This window comes from Dendrobium catenatum, unplaced genomic scaffold, assembly GCF_001605985.2.
Source record: "Dendrobium catenatum unplaced genomic scaffold, ASM160598v2 fragScaff_scaffold_665, whole genome shotgun sequence".
NCBI classification, from domain to species: Eukaryota; Viridiplantae; Streptophyta; class Magnoliopsida; order Asparagales; family Orchidaceae; genus Dendrobium; species Dendrobium catenatum.
In genome coordinates this window covers 1634612-1656194 of record NW_021319127.1, presented here as the reverse complement: position 1 = coordinate 1656194, position 21583 = coordinate 1634612, and the positions used below count along the sequence as shown (strand labels likewise).

At 36.7% G+C, this 21583-nt stretch overlaps 1 protein-coding gene across 4 annotated transcripts in view; it reads left to right on the top strand.

Moving 5' to 3' along the window:
• Positions 1–21583, top strand: part of LOC110099514 (syndetin) — a 166962-nt gene that overhangs the window by 112246 nt on the left and 33133 nt on the right. For all 4 annotated transcript variants that reach the window (XR_003701058.1, XM_028695658.1, XM_020826695.2 and 1 more), the window contains 6 exons: positions 14369–14501; positions 15116–15667; positions 16236–16768; positions 16849–16912; positions 17004–17079; positions 17202–17368. Coding sequence is in view for 3 of the 4 variants with exons in the window: in XM_028695658.1 (XP_028551491.1) it covers positions 14369–14501; positions 15116–15667; positions 16236–16768; positions 16849–16912; positions 17004–17079; positions 17202–17368 (1525 nt within the window). In the remaining variant the exon portion in view is untranslated. The remainder of the gene's footprint in view (positions 1–14368; positions 14502–15115; positions 15668–16235; positions 16769–16848; positions 16913–17003; positions 17080–17201; positions 17369–21583) is intronic.

The window sequence follows — 21583 nt, the reverse complement described above, 5'->3', positions numbered from 1 at the left end:
ATGAAGAGAAATGACAAATGGAGAAAAAAATGACGAAATCAACTTACAGGTCTGAAAAATTTTATGCGGTTTAATGTCGGCTTCCCTCGGCTGCGCCCAGAAACTAAGGAGGGTGGCTTGTTGGTTGTTGCTTACGGCCGGAAGGAAAGACCAAGGGTGCGATCTCCAGCCGACCGCTACTCGCCTCAATCGCTCGGGAAAACCACGAATAGGAATAGGAATACGGGATTAAGAAGAAAATGAAGACTCCGTCGTGAACTGACTAATATGAAGTAGTGTGATTAAGGTTTATTTATTTATTTAATTATACAATAGACAGACATGCGTGTCCGATTAAAATTTTTTTTAATGGGACACACTAATGACGTGTCCAACATGTGTCCTCGCCGTATTGGATGCATGTCCGACACGTGTCCAATATTGCATACCCTCTTAAAATGAAGTGTCGGTGCATCATAGTCCAAAACTGTTATTGGAGGGAAATGACAAGCCTCGGACTTTTCCTAGTGTGGGAGAACATTGAAGGCAAACAATAGGAATATGTGATCGAACACTCTCATCCCTCAAAGAAAAGATGATTAAAGAAATCTGTTCAACAGAAAAAGTGTCGCCAATCTTTTTTCGCAGGCACTTAAAGTGTGGTCTGGAACTGTTAGAATGTAAGATGCCCGAAGAGTCCGATCACACTAGCGATCCAAATTATTGCCCGTATCACCAGGTCATTAGCCATCCTATCGAAGATCGCTATCTTCAAAGATTGACTAAAAAAATATAAGATGGGATAATTCACATTATCAAATAACGTGTGATTTCACCTTAGAATTGTGGTCTCCAAGAAGACAACGAATAAAATAGCTAGGAGTTTCAATTGTTAAGTAGAAATCTTTTACTAAGCTAGTGATAGACTTGAAGGGGTTGCTTGTTGCGCATGCGTCTACTTCCAAACACCATCCTAGCCAAGCCAGCTCAGCAAAGCCCAACAAAGTAAATCCTCCAAAATGAAAATCAAGCTTAAGAAGCACAAGGAGAAAAAGAATGTTACTCAAAGGGTATTGACAGTTTGGATGAATATTACCAAACTGTCAGGCATCTTATTAAGCTCGTCGACTTTATGTTAGAGGTTAAAATAGATCAAGCAGAAGAAGCAGATGAAGATTCTCTTCTTGTGAAAATGTGCCGAGTCGTCTCTGTAACATTAAATATATCGACAAGAGAATATTCTGAGGAAGAAGATCCTAGAGTTTGTTTGATGGTGTTATCAATGGAATGCAGCCCAGAGAAAGATCTGTATTTTTGGAATGAAGATAGATCAAAACCTAACATAGCATCGCAAATGGAGCTCGTGAAGTGGGGCGGTGATTTTGAATCTACAAATGAATCTTTATAGGCGGCTAATGCTAGTTCTGAGGGAGATGCTTCATCAGATGAAATTGGGTCAGATGAAGTGACCCAATTGCTGCTAAGAAGTTGCAATGTGTTTCCGTCTCCACCTAAAACGGGAGTCTCCAATAAAGATAAGGGAGATGAGATAGTTGTCAATAAAGAAATTATCTTCAAAGACCCCAAAAAGAGTGGTGTTTCAGACAAAGGGATAGATTACAACATTTTATACCATTTGAGGAAAATCTCTGTGCAACTTAGCATATACGAAGCTCTCTTGATGTCTGATGATCTTCAGAAACTTTGATTTAGGCTCTCAAAAATCCTGAAAGATATGAAGTATACTTTGTTGAACGTTGCATTACTGAAGTTCTATAAGCTCGAAACGAGACAATTATCACTTTTGCCAAGGATGATATGATGCTTGGGATAGCAGATCACAACTGCCCTTTGTATGTTACTACAGAGAGCTACGACGTCATAATCAGCTGAATCATGATCGATTATGGATCTTTCATAAATCTCATAAGCCTAAAAGCATTGAGATTATCATGCCTCGATGTATAGCACCTCGGGTAAGATAAATTGATGGTGTATAGTTTCAATGAAATGGGGTAGAAGACTATGGGATCATTCGTATTTCTTCTCGTATTTGGAGAACTCTATACATAGGCCAAGTTTCATGTGATTGATGTCGACAACTCGTTCAACGTGCTTTTGGGTTGCCCCTGGCTGCATGAATACGACATTATCTCATCGACCCTACATCAATGTATGAAGTATCTCAGGGACGGAGAGGAGTTCAGGGTCTCAGGAGACATCCAGCTCTTTGAAGTCCATAAGGTGAAGATATATGAAGATGTAAAATATTTTATTCCCAAAGAGTCGAAGCCATCAAGCTATCTCCAAGTTAAAGCATTTAGTTCATGAATTGCAAAGCTGCCTAGGCAAGAAGGTAAGAAGCAAAAGGGAATAAAGAATGCAACACAAACCCTTCCCAAAGCAGTCGCCACTTTTAAGCCAAGAAGAGTTGTGCCTCACCTGAGTGACACTAAAGAAGATGATGTCATCCCTACCAAATCAAAGAACATTTGTCAGTCTATAGTTAAAGGGAAGAAGGTGGCAGAATATTCAGATTCTGATTATGACTACAAGTCTACCTATGCGAGTAAAGTACGACGTGCCTTCTCAAGAAGGATAGATAGCTTGTCAATCTCAGAGAAGATATTCATGGTCACCACAGTTTAAATATTCCAATTGGGTATTGAGGCATTTTTCTTTCGTTAGGCAAGGCGTAAGCCTCAAGGTGTTTTGAGACGTAAGCCTCAAAATCCAAAAATTGCATAAAGTTAAAATAAAGGTTAAAAGTATTTTTTTATATAATACTCTAATAATATGTTAAATAATGACATATTAACTTTCTATTAAACTATGAAGTAACAAAGTGACATACTTATGAAATAAAAAATTGCACAAAACATCAAGTGGCAACTGATAAATTGCATGAAATAAAATTGTGATTCAAATATTACAAGAGAAAAATAATATGAAATATAGAACTTATGTAAATTATCTTATAATATTAAGTGTAACTCCAAATTCCATCTTTCTCAGTTCTCACTCATCCACATTTAATTCTTAAAAAATCCTGACATAATTGACAAAAACTCGGAAATCATCTACACTATCAATACTAATGGGATCTTTATTTAAGTCGTCGTCATAACAAATTAGTCTCTCCCCTGTCTTATCGCGTGGAGTTCAATGTCTCTTAATATGTTTTTTCTTCATTTATGTTAATTATCCTTCTTTTTCGTAAATCTTTGTCATCAATATAAAGATGAGAATAATACTCTAAAATTTTTAGAAAAGGATGTGGTGAGTGGTGTGCGGCTTTTAAGTGATTCTCGAGGGTGACTATGATGGTGGTGGATATAATAAAGGCAGTGGGCTGAAGGTCGAGGCGGTCCAGAAGTTGTTGTGGCTGGGGTGCATTAAGGCACATTTGTTCGGTGCCTTACTTTATGATTTAGGTAAGTTTATAAAAATAAAATAAATCAGGTGAGTCATATGCCTCATGCCAGTAAGGCGAGCTGCACCTCAAGGTGGGTCTCTGCTAAGCTGAGGTGCAAGCCTCATAAAAAAGCTTGAGGTGTAAGTCTCTAGGCTTTTTTCAAAATTGCATTGAGGCGAGCCTCATATTGCGCAATTTTAAACAATAGTGGTTATGCCTCTTCCTTTGTTACACTTCAAAGAAATTATCCCTCGCCAGGTGCATAACGTCAAAAAACTCAAAATACTTTATGTACCTCCTTTAAGAGAAATAATCAACCCGAGAAGTCTATTGTATAAATCCATAGAACGTGATGAAGAAAATCGCGATTGGTTTATCATGCTTATTGATTCTGGAGAGGTAGTTCCTGTGAGAAATGAACTATCCATTTCAAACAGGTGTCCCGGATGTTCCATACATGCCCTTCTCTTGCATGGTGAGATTGAAGACTACAGTCATAGTGTCATCAAACACCTACCATACACGCTTTTAACTAGCACGGTAGGAAGGCCTAGCTTCCAAAATTTTCTCTAAAGAGGGGAGACAGTAGGAGGCTGCCAAAATTCAAAGTGAAAATGCACCGAACTTCAACTAAACACAATTGACTTTACTTGAATGCAAAAAGCAGGGAACCAGACCTCAAACTAATAAACAGATAATAAAATTAAAATTAAAAAAAAATGCTAAATAACAATTCAAAATGCTCAAATGAATATCAATTATTGGCGGTGGATGAAATCCCTTCATTCCATTCATAAGCAACAAGCAATATGAACATAAAGAGTAGGGATAATTGCAATGGACATGATATTCATGAATAAAGCACGAAAGATATGCAGAGGAATGTAATAACATCTCTGTCATTAGCAACAACTTCAATCCCAAGCAAACATATTACCCGTTTGCAAATGAAGAAGTTCGATGCACATAACATTATGCTTGCAAGCAACTACAAGAAGCTCATGAGCGGGCATTGGCAACAATGAGAGGTATATAAGTGAACATAATAGCTCACTAACCAACATACATGAAAAGGTTTGGGAGGGAATGCATAAATGCCCTATAATCAACGTCAAAATACAAACATGCATATTCTACCTTTCAAGCGATGAAATGGGAGGGAACATGTGATTTGATTGCAAACAAATGTATAAAGTCCCCTAAATAATACTGCAAATTGCATGCAAATGATGACAGACGATGTGTAGTGTTTGCACAAGTCATGCAAGAAGATACAACAATTCGTACAAACAATGAAGCCTTTTGCAAACATGCTTAGTGTAGCATATAATGAATGCTAGGACATTCCTATAGTCAACAGTTCATTGCCAGGCAACGAGTACGATCAATCCTTTGCAAGCACTAATGAAAGATGCTATGACCCTTCTACCAATATATTTGAAGAGTTGCAAGAAATGCAAACACATATAAGCAACTATCTAGCAAGTGTACTTATCCCCTAAGAGCAAAAAGCATATTATGACATGAAGCAAATACAAGCACCTACGAGTCATTGTAGGAGGCTAGCCCTATACATAATAAGCTACCTACAAGTAAGGGCAATAGCCAGCAAGCATGTGATGAATACAATCACCTACAAGCTTTTTAGCAAGAGGCAATGAATATTGCAGCACCTTCACAATCAATAACCATCCAATATAAGGCAAAGTTCTAGAACCTTTGCAAACAAAAGGTGATTGACTTTCGATAAATGCAAGTACCCACAAGCTGATGTAGGAAACCCGTCACATGCACAACATATTATTTGTAAGCAAAGGCAGGAAGAACTGTGGTAGATGCAAACACTTGCTAGCAACAATGATGACAATCAGTAATAAGTAATATACACTATGATTCACCTTTAAGAAAAAACTAGGAATCAATAATAAAAACTGCGGGACACTGATAAATGGAGGCAGCAAATTTTTTATTCTAGCTTGTTACATTAAATAAATCAACTTGCGTACAAGCGACAGGTGGAAGGCTCCTGATGCATCGTACATCGTATTTGCAGTCAAAGGTACACCCCTGCCGGCTGAATATTGATGAAATCAAGAATTCTGTACTTTTTATTTTATTTGAACAATAGTGTATTTTGTTTTCTTTTCTTTTTTAGCTATCCAATGATGGGAAAGCATGCAATGATCATGGTAGGTAGTGCATATGGCTTGGTAGACCTTTGGTTTGCTGGCTCGATTGGTCCTGGCTGCTGGTGGTTCTCGGGTTGGCTGTTTTGGAGCATTCGGTTTTGAGCTTGTTCCCTAAGTTGCTTGAGCTGAAGTTTAGTAGCTCATTAATATCCAAAAAGGTACATCATTATGAAGTTTACTTTTGGAGTGGCCTTGTCCCATCCCCTTCCCCTTTTCTTCTTGTCTCTTGGGATTCCGTGGCTTGTATTTTATGGGGGTTGAATTCTATGCTGAGAATTCATTGGGAAGTTATTGATTTTCCTTTGGGAATTCAGCCAGTCTTTGTTTTCCCGATGCTTTGCTGCTTTGAATTCTGGCGGGCTGCTTGCTTTATGGCTCCTTGGTGCCGTGAGTTACCAATGTTTCCTGTAACTATTCCTTCAGAATTAATAAGGGGCTGATTTCCGAAATGGGATGCTTTTTCCGTTACTGTGCTGCTTTGAAATTTCCGCCTGTTTGCTGGTGCCTTGGTTCCGTGAGCTGCTGGGTTGATTTTTCCGAAAAAGGCTGTTGGAAATCCTATGGAAAATAATGCTTGGGATGATGTGTGCATTCATAAAGGTGGCTTTTGGCATTCCTTTTCTTTGCCTATAAAAATGAGAAGATGTTGTGAAGAAAAGGGAGTTGATATTTGTGAGCATATTTGCTATTAACCTGCGGGTTTATTCGGAAATCCTGCGGGCTCTTTCCAACCTTCTTTTCTCATCCCCCGGAAATCCTGCGGGCTCTTTCCACCCTTTCTTCTCGGGCTTCTAACCTCTTCGTCTCTCCGCAAGTGCCACTCCATCTGTATCCTTCTTCTCAAAGTAAAGCAACTTTAGGGTGTCGTATCAGAGTCGATTTGAAGCATCTATTGAAGAATTGGGCCAATCTTGCAGTGGTGGACCATCGGTTTGCTAGTTCTATGCACTTTACTTATTTAACCTACAAATTCGATGCATGTGAGGAACCCGCTCTGACGGTTGTCTGAGGATAGCGTTTTTTTTTATTTCTTTAAAATCTCCTAGCATCTTTTGTTGTGTTGTCAAGTTTTGGGTCGTTTGCGTTTATTTAATAAAATTTGTTTTAAAGTTTTACTCATTGAGTCAGATTTCTTTTTGTGTGTCTATTGTGATCAAGAGATATAGGGTCCCTATATCCCTTGTCTACATCAAATATTAAAGAAAATAACAGCTTGTAGAAGGTGAAATGAGATCCTGCATGTTGTTAAAGCACTCCATCAGATTCGCAACATGCATACAAGCGGACAAAAGGTGTCTACCAATTCAAAAACCTTGCATCATTTGCATAGCTGATCACTGCAAAAACATTTCCCTTCATATATTAAAATATGATTACCCGTATGGACCCAGACGAGCGTGTTATGGATACACATTTGACTTTTGAGGATGTTGTGGGTCAAAGAAATGAATCCAAGTTAGAGCCCAATCCTTATATGTGAGTATATAGCAGTCAACACGATTCGAACTATCAAACAAAAATACGGTTGCGACATCGACTAAGATATTTGTTTTATACATTCATATTAGACTCTGAAAGTCTATTACAAATAAAATTCATTAATAAAGTCAGAAAGCTAACAATGAACTCGATCCACTATCAACAAGTAAACAGAGTCAACAAGGTTCAACAAATAAAAATGAAGTTATCCATAAATACCCCGATGATGGTCATGTTGACAAAAAATCTCAACCTTGGACGAAGCAACCTATGGCTGCCAACAAGGATCATTCAGTCAGGTTGGATCTACTACCTCCTTTGGTTATGTAGACTAGGGACCATGGTGGCCCGGAACGACGGAACATGAGTTCTTGATCGGGTTTATCGTCATCCCCCTCCCCTCTGTTATAAGTTTAAGGCGGTGAATTTTTAATTTTAAATATTAAATTTCCGAATACCTATGTCATGCTGCTACTATATGCCAGATATTTTGTATACGTTCGACAACTAGCCTTAATTGAAAGTTCTCTCTCGCTGTTGGGATGGGTAATTAACTATAAGGGGCTTGCACCTATATGAAATCTAAACTCAGATCATAAAATCTTCGCACAAATCAAGGCAAAATCTCTGGGTAATGTCTTATTGAAATCCCAATCTACCTTGTGAAAATTTATCTCAGAACTTACTCGTTAAAACTCTCCTCAATGACCCGAAAGAATGAAAGGGGCCACGGAGATGCCGGGGCGCGAATTTTTTGTGCCTACACTGGAAAATATGACTTAAAATATTTTTCCTTATACCAAAATACTTCTATATTAGAGTAAATGGTATAGAGCTTGCGGCATTTGTCCTTTCCTCTTCCTAAAGTTTGTAGTTATCTTTTTTTATTTTTGATAAGGGAAAGTTTTTGTAATATGGGACAACGTCCTAATTGTTAGTTAAGGTTCTTATTCTTTGTTTGATGGATAACCAATTTTTCTTTTTTGGGAGTCTTTATACTTTTTTTTTACTTTTCTTAGAATATGTTATTTAACAAAGGTGGATGAGATATTTTGTTAAACTTTTTAATGAAGATTGTGATAATACGATTGACTGAAGTGGTCTTAGCATCCTAAATAAAAATAAAGATTTTTGTTTTTATTGACATATTAGTAAAACCGAAGTTAGAGAGGCTTCCAAGAAAATGAAGCGTGGAAAAGTTGTTGAACCTGATTATATTCTAATAGAGGTGTGAAAATGGTTAGGAGATGAAGGAATTTCTTGGCTTACTAAACTTTTTAGTACTAAAAAGATGTCAGGTGAGTGGAGAATGAGTGTGTTGATTCATATTATTAAGAATAAAGGTGATGCACAAGATTGTGCGACTTATAGATGAATTAAGTTAATATGTCATACATTAAAACTATGGAAGCGAGTTATGGATAGTATGTTGCGGTGTGATACTAATGTTTCTCAAAATCAATTTGATTCATGCCAGGTAGTTTTACTATGGAAGCTATACATTTATTGAGAGGTTTGATGGAGAAATATAGAGAGAATAAGGAGGATCTACATATGATATTTATTGATTTAGAGAAAACATATGATAAAGTTCTAAGAGAAGTGCTATAGAGAGTTCTTGAAAAGAAAGTAGTTAATAATGCTTATAGTCATATCATTAAAGATATGTATGCATGAGCTATTACTTGTGTTCAAACACAAGGTGGTTTGACCAAGTATTTTCCTATTTCGGTTGGATTACATAAAGGATCAACCTTAAGCCCATATATTTTTTCTTTAGTCATGGATGTTCTCACTAGACATTTGCAAGAAGATGAACCTTAGTGTTTGTTTTTTGCTGATGATATTCTTCTTGTTGATAAGACTAGAGAGGGAGTTGCAGGTAAACTTGAATTATGGAGGTCAACCTTAGAGTCTAAAGGTTTTCACTTGAGTAGATCTTAATTGAATATATGTAGTGTAATTTTAGTTGTAATAGACCTAGTAGAGGGATTGTGACTTTGGGCGATCAAGTTATTGATGCAAGCAAAAATTAGGACAACCCCCTAATTTTTGCAAGCAAAAGAAAACTCTTCCTAGGATAATAAGAAGGATACAAAGAAACTCTTGAAATAACAAAAACAACACCTTTTTAACATTTAAAAAGGACACTTACAACTTTTGACACTTACAAACACAAACATAAACAACCTAAAATTGCATGTCCATTACTTGAGAAGAAGGATAAAAGTAGAGTCGAACTTGCGTAGAGAAGAAAGAGATAAGAAGCCCGAGACGAAGTCGAAGAGAGGACGAGAGAAAGGGGGGTAAGCTCGTAAGCTTTCCCAAGGAGAAGAGAAATGGAACAAGCTCGCAAGCCTTTCCAAGAAGAAGACCCAAAGGTTTTGGCTCCAAAAATTACTTCATAATCTCCTTTAAAACAACCACAAACATTTCTTATATATAGGTAAAGAAAGGGGAGCCAAGCAACCACCAAAAGAGAGCCCAAGGACAACTGTAGCCTCCCAAAACAGCCAGCTAGAATTTAGCCCAAAAATAGAACCCGAAAAGGCCAGGATTTATTCCAAAACATCACCTGAACAGTCACACATAAACTAGAGAAAACCAGCCACGGGACAGCCAGCCAAGGTAGGAACCGTAGAGGCAACACAGGGAACCTGGATAGCAGCCAGGGGAGAAACCGAAGGCGCACAAAGGGGACCAGAACCAGCACCCAGCAAAGGAGAAAAATTAGCCACGGGAAAGTAACCAGGGAAGAAACCTAAAAGGCAGCACAGGGGACCGGAACTAGCACCCAACAAAAGGAAGAGAACCAGCCACGGGAAACAAAACTAGGAAGAAACCGAGGAGACACAAAGAAGGGGGAAAGGAATAGGAAACCAAAGGGGGAAGAACCTGGACCTCAACTTTAATGAGCTAAAAAGCTAACTAAACAATATAATGAGCTGAACTTAAGTAGAGAACAATTAATGAGCTGAACTTAAGTTGAAACTTACAAAAATTTCAACTCAACTTATTTTGACCCCCCTTGCCTACATCAGTTATTAATAAGAGTACACGTTAGATATCTTGGATATATTGTTCAAAGTGATGGTGAAATAGTTGAGGATATTATCAGTAAAATTCAAGTTGGATGGTTGAGGTGGAGGAATGCATCGGGCTTGTTGTGTGATAGAAAGTCCCCCTTAAACTTAAGGGAAATTCTATAAGATGGTGGTGAGACTTGCAATGCTTTATGGTGCATAATGTTGGCCATTAAAAGAGAAGCATAATGCTAAGTTAAGTGTTGCAGAGATGAGGATGCTTAGATTTGTCACGACCCAGCCCGGTGAGCTCGTGTAGAGGAGGATGGAACGGATGGTCAGACGGTAGGTCAAATATCTAATTCCTAAAACTATCAATTCTCTAAATCAATCTCCAAAATATTTGAAAGAGTCACTACAACATTAAAATTTGAAATCACATAAATATAAAACTCAAACATATTCATGATATTACCTTTCCTCAGGAGCTCCTCTTCTACGGTAAACATTGCCATCCCTTCTACTCATTTTTGAATTACTTAAATTTACCTGAAAAATGTTAACTAACATTAAGTCAAAGCTCAGTAAGTAAAACACGATTCTAAATTACAGTAATCAAGGCAAAGTGAAAAATATGCTAAATGCCAATTTCATTGAATATAATATAATTTGCATCATATAAACATAACATTAAACATAAACATAAATCATAAAATCATATCATTTCATAATTCATTTCCATATCCATATCATTATTCTTAACTTTCTCTTTTCGTATAAATTACAATTGTCACAAGAGTCACCGTCTAGTACCTTAAAGGTACTCCTTTACTATTTCCTTTTCTATATCTTTTACAATTTTAACGTGCATGAGTACAGCATCCCTAGCTAGTACTATAAGGGGGTGAGCTCCATCTATTCAACATGCACATACAAGCATTCAATATAACATTCATATCATATCGTATCATTTCATTTCATATAACATATAATCTTTATCATATAAGGACATAAAATATAACATGTAATTTACATGATCATTTATTTGATAAGAGTAAAGAAGCATGATTGGTCTTTCAAATCATATAACATGTGACAAACAAGAGACATTACTATAATTAAAGAACCATGCATACTTACCGAAATTAGGAATTCGATTTCTCTTGCTAATCCTCCTTCCTTCAAGGCCACTACATTTATTACCTATAAGAATCAAATTTTCATTTTAAAATCTACAAAATAATTTAAAACGAAATCTTCTCTTTCTAAACTATTCTAGGTTCTCTCTTTCCCTCGCTCTCTCTCTCTCATTTAAAACTTAAAGCATACATATATTCTAAAAATATATTATTTTGTATAATTATATATTTTAACCAAGTTAACTCTTTACCCTAAATCTAAATTAATTTCAAATAATTTATATTTTCGGATTTAAGATAATTAATAATTAGGAAAATAAGATTTTGTAAGAAAAATGAAATTTCTTCTCTTAAAAATCCTCTTAGGACCCTTAGGAACAATATTTGCAAAGGCACTTCCAAAAATTCCAACCTTAGAGAAAACCCTAATTTTCTAACTCCACATTTTTTGAGAAAAAGCATCACTCCCATGTATAAAATTATCTCCTAATCATTCCTTAACAATCCCCCATTAAAATTCTTAAAGAAAATCAAAGTTTTCTCAAAGCCTAGAAATCTTTTCTTGAGAAAACCCTAAGGAAAAACATGAGAAATTGTTCATAAGAACTCACCTTAGCCTTCTCTTAATCTTCCCTACAATTTCCTCCACGAACGGCCGCCGGAAACCGCCGCCCGAAGTCGCCGTCCAAGTCTTCCCGTCGCCTCTTCCGCGTGCTCACCCTTGCTTCGTTCGTTTCGGGCGGAAGAAAAGGAATGGGGACCGAATAGAATTCGGTCCCCTTAAGAGAAAGGGGTTTCCATAATGTCAATCTTGCCCTCACTTAAATCATTCATGCTTGAATACATATAAGGGGTATAATAGGTATTATAATGTTTCTTTAATTTTTATCTCCCAAATTAAACAAAATTAGATATAAGTTTTATATATCAAATTGGTCAGAATTTTGCGTAGAATTTTTCAAAATTATTTCCATCAAAATCCGTTAACCTTGAAATTTTTACTTAAAACTCGTCGCGATGCATTGAAAAGCATGTAAGATCTAAAACGGCATTTTTCTGGTTTTACAATTCTCCCCTCACAAAAATTTCATCCACTTCTAGTTGTAAAACAACCAACGGCTTCCATTTCATTAACATAAATTTCAACCTTGAAGCAAAACAAACTAAACATCTGAAATATCTTAGCAAAATAATCTGATCAACCCTAAAACATCTGACATAACCTAACAATTTAAACTACTAAAATCCAAAACACCAAAACATCAAGTTTATCATTACAAGTCACTAAAAATAAACTATAAAGCCATCTCAATTATCAGCATCTACAGATTCATCGGGCTCTTGCTGAGTCAAAGTGTAAACTCGCGATCTGACATTCTACCTTGATTGATTTTGCACTGAGCCTGCAGCTGATGGTTCTATCATCTTTTGTTTGCTAAAGTTCCTATGTGAAGGTGCTTCAACTGATTTCATTTCTCCTGAAGTCTTCTAAGACAAAGCAGGACAATACTTTGCTATGTGTCCAGGCTGATAACACCAATAAAAAGTGTTGGAACCAATCAAACATTCACCCTTATGTAATCTGCCACACTTAGCACAAGGTTCCGTGACTTTACTTACAGTTGCACCACTGCCTCCACTAGAACTAAATTTGGGCTTTTTTCCATTTGATCCCTCAGTCTGATTGTTTTGAATATCTTCTTCAGAACTCTTCCTTTTCTAAAAATCTCTTCTCCTCTGAGTAGTCTACAAGTAACTCTAAATTCTTCTTGCCCTCTCAACCAAGGTAGCATAATCCTCAATGCAAAAAAGTATTAATGGCTGTCTAATAACATCCTTCAAACCAGATAAGAAATGATGGCATTTCTCTTCTGCATTGGGTATCATATGTGAGGCATACCTGGAAAGTCTAGTGAACTCGACCTCATACTCAGTAATAGTTTTATCACCTTGCATCAATCTATTGAATTATCTTGCATCTGCCTCCTAGCATATATTGGTACATACCCGTCTTTAAACACCTTGACAAACTCCTCCCAGGTCACTTGGCTGTTAGGTCTTCCTCCAAAAGTCTCTTCTAATTGACTCGTCCACCATCTCTCTGCTTCCCCATTGAAGGGATAGCCAGCTAAGGTAACCCTTCTATTTTGAGGGCATAACATTCCTTCCAATATCTTCTCAATCCTCATTAACTAGTCCTTCGCCTCTATGGGTCCACCTCCTATGAATGATGGAGACTTCATGTCTTGGAATAATTTTCAGGTTTTTGTCTATTACAGTGCTTCCACTGCCTCCAGCCTGAGTCTGAGTACTCTTTATCATTTGGGTCATAGCTGCCATCATCTGTGCAAAAGATTCCATAGTAGCATTGATGCTACTATTCAAAGGCTCTGCTACTACAGGTATTTCCCTCCTAATCTCTCCCGTAGTGCCATCAGTGGCATCATTTTCAGGGTCCATGGCTCTGAGATATAACACAATGAAACAAAATTAGCAATCTATAACACATACCCTACACCTTAACTAACCTATAGAATCATTTTATTGGCTCTTTCATATTGATCAATAATCTTAAACCTTTGCTCTGATACCACTTTTGTCACGATCCGTTTCCGCCTCGTCTACGCGAGCTCACCGGGCCGGGTCGTGATAAGATTGATAAGTGGATTTACCCTTAGAGACAGGATACGAAATGAGCATATACATGAAAAGGTTGGAGTAGCTCTAGTGGAAGATAAGATTAGAAAGAGTCGCCTTAGATGGTTTGGTCACATAAAACGACGGCTTTCCGATGACCCGGTTAGGAAAGTAGAGTTATTAGATTTGAGTTATATTAAGAAAGTTAGAGGTAGACTTAAAAAGACATGGTTAGACAATTTTAGAAATGATCTTTCTTTATTAGATTTAAACTAGAATTTGATTTTTAACTGGACACAATGGAGAAAAAGGATTCATGTAGCTGAACCCACATATTTGGACAAAAGCTTGATGTTTTTGTTGTAGTCTTTATACTTTTTACATTAGTGGTGCAAGTGAACTATGTCAATTTATTATGCACGACAGCTTGGGCAATTTTTATCCTTTCTTGTAATTACTTTTCTGTAAATTCATATATGGGTATATTATTCTCTATTGTTTCTACAGATTCACCTACAGCGATCTCTGTGAACACATACCTGAATCAAAATTTCGATATTGTTTGTTGAAAACATTGGACAGCTTGTTCAATTTGATGTGTTCATATTACGCAATCATGAGTTTTAATCCAAAAAGACAGGTAAATAGGTAATTTGATTTCATTTAATCTGTTATTTTCTTCAAATACTTTTTAACTTCTCTTTTCTAAACTATTTTGTTTTTTTTTTCCCCCTTCCTGCAATGCCTTTACAACCTTGTATATTCTCTATAATATTGGTATACAAAAGAAATAATAGTTCGAGCTTGCAATTTCAAACTTGAATTCAAACTTGAATTCTTAGAGAACCCTTTTTTGCCATGCCTAAATGGTTTGATAAAGGTCAGTTTCGATTTGTAATTCATTTTATGAATTTGGATGTTCCTAAGTTTTCAACAAAAGAGTTTATTAGATGAAACTGTGTTGAAGTGTAGGTTATCCACCTATCTATATTACATGGTTATACTAGGTTAAGGATTTAAAGAATATTGGTTTAAAGTTCTAAATATTTCTACTTATCTTTTTTCATTTTTCTGGTCTTTGCTGTTCCAAATATTATGAACAACACTTTGGTGGCATCTTCATCTTGTATGGTGGTGGATGCTACTTGGATGATGCACCACTAATTGTACAATTCATGATAGTTTGACTGGCTAAACCATTTTGAGTATTCATCTTTTGTTTCTTTTCTGTCTGAAGCTTGATTCAATTCGCAGTATATTGATTATCCAACTTCAAACAATGCATCCAATAACATTAGTACTTCTCGGAGCTCAAAAGGTGTTGAAAGTGATGTAGATCCAAGTGGTTTAAGTGATGCTTCTGGATTAGTACCAAGAGAGATTGGCTCACCATCAGCTGATTGTGGTATACAATGTTCATCTGTTGATGATACTACAGAAAATCTCGGCTCTACAGTTTCAAGTTCCTTTATGTCATCTGTAGATACATGTGATAGCAGCACTTCAGCAAGTTGTAATTCTTCTTTCTATCATTTGAGAAAAGATGCCACTTCATTTGTTGCACAAACTTTACATAGAAGGCGGGAAAGCTTGTGGCAGCTTGCAACAAGTCGTGCATCCGTGTTACTCTCATCTCCCGTTGTTTACTCAACTAGTACATTCCAGTTTCTGCAGAACTATGAAGATCTAAATGTTTTCATATTGGCTGGTGAAGCATTCTGTGGATTACAAGCAACTGAGTTCAGGAACAGATTAAAAAGTATTTCTGAAAACTATGTTGCAGCATTTCACAGGCAAAATGTTTATGTATGTTAATAATCCTCTAATAATTCATCAGTTCATTTTTCTACTTTCGGAGGCAATTTCTTTCAATTATCTTGTTATGCCTGCAACTTTGTCTATGTTGATTTGATATTTCTTTTTCTATTTTCATTTTATTTCTGGAATTTAAGGCACCTATAAAGTCGATCTCATTTGCAGTGATATTATAATAACTGATCCTCAATTTTCTTATAAAGTCCTTAATAACCATCATTAGCTTTCTTAAAGCTGCTTGGGGCTTTTATTTCCAATGCATCCTTATTAAGAGCAATAGTTTTGTGTTAGTTTTAAAGAAGTGCTACATTTCAATTATATTTTTGTTCTTAATGATAAACTAGAGACTCTTCTAATGGACATCCTTGAATGTTAAAAAATGTAATTTTGAATAAAACTATATCTTTTAATATACTTAGTATATGTTTGAAACATTCTTGTTGCATTACTGCATGCCCATCTTATCTAGTGTGAAACATGATTTTGTTCAACCTTTCTTAGTCATGTGGCTAAATGAATTCAATATTTTATTCATCACTGAAAATTTTGTTACTATCAGGCACTTAAAATGGTATTGGAGAGGGAGAATTGGATGAAGTTATCTCCAGAGACTATGCAGCTAATTAGTTTGGCTGGCCTCATTGGTGATGGCGCTCCCTTGATTGTTCCTTCTTCAAGCAATTCTTTAGCGGCCTCTGCAATTCAGTCCATGAAAAGTTCTGATGTGGTTTACAATGGGAAACAGAAGGATGGGTTTTGTTATTGGCTTAGTATTGAAAACCCATTTTCTTCAAAACTATCAAATGGTTCCAAACAACTATCAAATTTTCAGGCATTAGTTAATGGGTCTTCGGTATCAAGCTCAGTGGATACCAAAATTGTTGTTTCATTATACCTTGATGGCCTTAAGCATACAAATGGCAGTGGCCCTTCTTTAGAAGATGAAAATGAAGATCTTTTAGCTGATTTTATTGATGAGGATAGCCAGCTTCCAAGTAGAATATCAAAGCCTACTCACCCAAAAACCAGATCTGCATGTTGGGACGATGATGAGGTTTCAGCACAAACAGGTTCATCCATTTGTTTATTGAGGTACATTCCGTATTTGCTAAATTTAAGACCTTTGTACTATTCAATCATCATAACTACAATCATCAAATCACATTTATCAGATTAATGGACAAATATGCGAGGCTAATGCAGAAATTAGAAATCGTTAATGTTGACTTTTTCAAGGTATGCCAGTTTTTCCCAGCTTATGATTATACCTCTTTATTGGAGGATTCTTGGATACTCTTTCTTGTTCTCATTGAATATCTGATTGCAGGGCATCTGCCAGCTCTTTGGCGTATTCTATTATTTTATTTTTGAGGTATTTGGCGAGCGGGACTCTTATCAAAGTGGTAAGTAACCTTCTGAGAGTATTTGTAAAGCCCTAGTACTTTAAGAAATATTCTCCTAAACTAATGCATTCTATATTCACCATCCTTCTAATTGGTGCTTCCTTCTTCTTTGTTTTCTCTAGCTCGACTCAAGTCTTCCTTGTCAAAAATTATTCAAGATTGTGATCAGTGGATTAGACGCCAAAATCAACCACCTTCATCATCACCAAAATCACTCAATGCATCCATAGCACATATTGATGTAATGCCAACAATTCCTTCTGGAACTGGTACAACATTTGGGCTGAAGGTATTATCTTCTATTTTATTTATTTTCCTAACCCAAATGGATTGTAGTGATTTAATAGAGAACTAGGCAAGTTCCTCAGCAAATTTCTCATAAGCTGCACTACTTCCTGAAACTATTTCTTCAAATTGTGCCATCTCTATTTTCCTGCTTCTAATAGTTTCATTCTTCAAGAATACCTTTGAAGCTATTCAGAATGACCTATTGTTTATATGCAAGTTTCATTCTATTAAAAGAAAAACTAATCCAATAATACTAGGATATAGTTTCCATATCAACAGGTAAACTTCAATGCAAGTTTCTATAAAAATTGTATCTAAGGTAAGAAAATTATTAATTCTTATTTAAAAAAAAAGAGTTTAAATCCCAAAATGGTCCCTCTAATATTTTTGTAGCATATTACATTTTCCTGCAATATAGTCCCGGGGTATCACATTTTTTTTCAATTTAACTTAGCTGTACAAATTTGATCCGAAATGCTTCATTAAGGACTAAATTCGGATCAATTTTATATATATGAGGGGGCAAATTGAGATCATTTTTTATAGCCTAGACTTTGAAGCTTTTCAAAATGAATCTACTACTTGTATGCAAGTTTCATTTTGTTAAATGAAAAATTAATCCAATAATACTAGCTTATAGTTTCCAAATCAACAAGTAAACTTTAATGTAGGTTACTATAAGTAATGCACCTAGGTAAGAAAATCATTAATCTTATTTAAAAAAAAAAAAGAGGTTAAATCCCAAAGAGAGTTCCCTCATTTATTCTTGTAGCTAATTAGGCCAAGAGTATTATATTTTCTTCATATAGTCTTGTATCATATTTTTTTTCAATTTAATCCCTCAACTATATAAAAACTAGTCCAAAATGGTTCCCAGGAACTATAGTGGGAGCAATTTTATATAGTTGAGGGACTAAATTAGGATCAATTTTGTATCATAATTTATACATTAGGGATCATTTTGTTTCAATTTTTTAAAGTTAACAGGCTAAATTATAGAAATGTGGTACTCTGATATTAAATTGTCCATATGTGAGTAATCATAGGGCTATTTTGAGATTTAATCTAAAAAGGGTTAGGGCTTTTGATTGAATTGATACTTGATTTACATATCATTAAATCAGTTAGTTAAATATTAAAACATATTTTTCTCATTAAGCTCCCACTAATGCAGTCTCTGGGGAGGAGTTGGCCCTAATAATGAAAGCATTGCTTTCCTAATTTAAACAAAAATTATCCTGTAAATTGTATGTTGCATGCTTGTTGTTGACCTCTAAAACATGAGACAAAAAAAAAAGAAAATAAAAAAAAGGGTTTCAAATTATTACTCACCTGCTCAAATTCGGCTGCCCATCCCATCTCTCTAAAATCCTGCTCAAAATCTCTGCACTAGAAAAGTCCCTCGGAGCACTATTGGCCCAGAATAATGAAGAAGGCAAAGAAAATGCGCTCTACTACATCAATCGAAGGTTGATTGGAGCATAAAGTCGTTATTCCCCAATTGAAAAGCATTGTCTGGCGCTGATTTTTGCAGTTCAGAAACTCCGCCACTATATGTTATCTCACAAAATCACACTGATATCAAAGATCGATCCGCTGAAGTTCTTGATGACAAGACCAGCGTTGACAGGTCATCTGGCCAGGTGGGCCGTATTGTTATTACAGTTTGATATCATATACATTCCACAAAAGGCAGTGAAAGGTCAAGCATTGGCAGACTTTCTCGCTGCACATCCAATCCCAGTAGACTCTCCACTCAACGATGATTTGCCCGATGAGCAAATAATGCAAGTCGAGGAGAACGAAAAGCTACCGTTCTGGGAGATGTACTTTGATGGGGCATCATCTATTAGACCTATCCGACCTCCAAATATTGCAAGAGCCCTAGATGGCATCGGTCTCATTTTCGTAGCACCCGAGGGAGGCATAATGAGTTTTTCATTTAGTTTGACTAAACCTCGGACCAACAACGAAGCCGAGTACGAAGCTCTATTAGCGGGGCTGGAGATTGCGATCAATGTCAGAATCCAACATCTCTAGATATTTGGTGATTCTCAGCTTATAATAAATCAAATCCTCAGTATTTATAAGGTTGGCAAAGTCGAATTGGCCCACTATCACCGGCGAGCTCTCGAACTTCTGAAGTAAGTTCCAAATGTCAAAATGGCTTGAGTTCCTTGAGGATAGAATGCTAAAGCAGATTGTTTGGCCAAATTAGCCAAAGAAATGACGAACATCAACGAGGAGAGGCCTATAGTCATTGGAGTTTACACTCGTAGGGTTTTGGAGCCCGCTCTATTACAGTTTCCGAGGGCAGAAGAAATTCCAGATTCAAGTCAGCAGGATGAAACCCCAGTTTACCCTCAACCTCTCCATCAGATCGTTATGGAGAATTATCCGGAAGGATATCACGTAACCAAGAGACGTAAAGCTAGTCAAGCTTCAGAATCGTGGTGGCATTGTTTGGATGTTGAAGTCGAAAATGATTGGAGACAGTCATTCATTGACTACTTTAAGGAAAACAAAATCCCGACAAAAAAGTCTTTGGCCGCACAAATTCGAAAAAGGGTGTTGCGATATGCATTTGTCAGTGATACGTTGTACAGACGAGCCTTTGATCAAATGTGGCTAAGGTGCCTAGGGATCAAAGAAGCTGATAAAGTGGTGACAAAAGTCCATGAAGGGCTTTGCGGAGCACATCAGTCAGGTCCCAAAATGGCCGCTAAAATTAAGAGAATGGGTTACTATTGGCTAACTATGGTCAGAGATTGTATTGACCACGCTAAGATGTGTCACGAGTGTCAAATCCACGGTGATGTTATACATCCGCCTCCGAATCCGCTGCACCCGACAATAGCATCTTGGCCATTTGAATGTTGGGGCACTGACATAATTGGGCCGATAGATCCGCCGTCTTCAGCGGGACACCGTTTTATTCTAGCAACGACAGACTACTTCTCCAAGTGGGCAGAAGCAGCTCCATTCAGAGAGGTCACATCGGAGCATGTGATCAATTTCTTTACCCATAATATTGTCTACAGATTTGGTGTGCCATGCCGCATAATCTCAGACAACGGTACCGCATTCAAGAGTACAAAAATTTACAAGTTCGTTTGATCGGCACAAAAATCGATTGGCGATATTCATCCATATACAATCCAAGGGAAAATGGATTGGCAGAAGCCTTCAACAAGACGCTGAATGAAAATTGTTGAAGAAAGATCCTTACCAAGAACAAAAAGAATGCATACGAAGATGGCAGAGGCACTATGGCATACCGTACAACCTACAAGACGCCAACCAAAGCCACTCCTTATTCATTGTGTTCGGTGTTGAAGCCGTATTAACCATTGGAGATTGAACTACTGTCACCTTCGGAAGCAATCCAGAATGATCTCACTCAAGAGAAAAATGCCCGTCTCAGAATGGAGGAGCTCGACGCACTTGATGGACTCAGGTTATAAGCTCAGCAGAAACCTGGAGATCTTACAAGAGAAAGGATGACAAAGTCCTTTGATCGAATGGTGCGTCCTCGATCATTTCAAGAAGGGGAATTGGTCCTGGTGCTGAGAAGACCAATCATCCCACCCGAAGAATTGGTGGAAATTCGTTCATCTGGGTATCCACACTTATTCCAAGGACTCATCGAGAAGGTTGTACCAAGGAGGAGCATATCAGTGATCGATCGAACTCAAGCCATGCCGCCTATCAACGGCCGACATTTAAAGAAATATCATGCATGAAAATTCCATATCTGATGTATTTTTGTGATGATCAAAATTTTATATGCATATTTCAATGCATGTTTGCTTATATTTTGAAATTCTCTTGTATAGCAAGAATGCATTTTAAAATCCCTCATCAGACTGAGGACATTTTAAATATTTATTCGGATCGACATCGTGTCGTATGCCGAGATCCCCAAATAAATATTTTAAAATCTCAAAGACAAAAAAGCCTATCCAAAATGTCCCTACGAAGACAGGGCATTTTAAATATTCATTTGGGTCGACACCGTGCTGACGCCGAGATCCCCCAAATGAATATTTAAAATCTCAAAATTCCAAATTTAATCAATTCTAGAATGTACCTGCTAGACAGGAGTATTTAAATATTTATTCGGGTCACATTGCACTGCATGCCGAGATCCCCGAATAAATATTTAAAAATTATCAATTTCAAATATTCTTTTTGTTGCTAAGGAATACAACATACT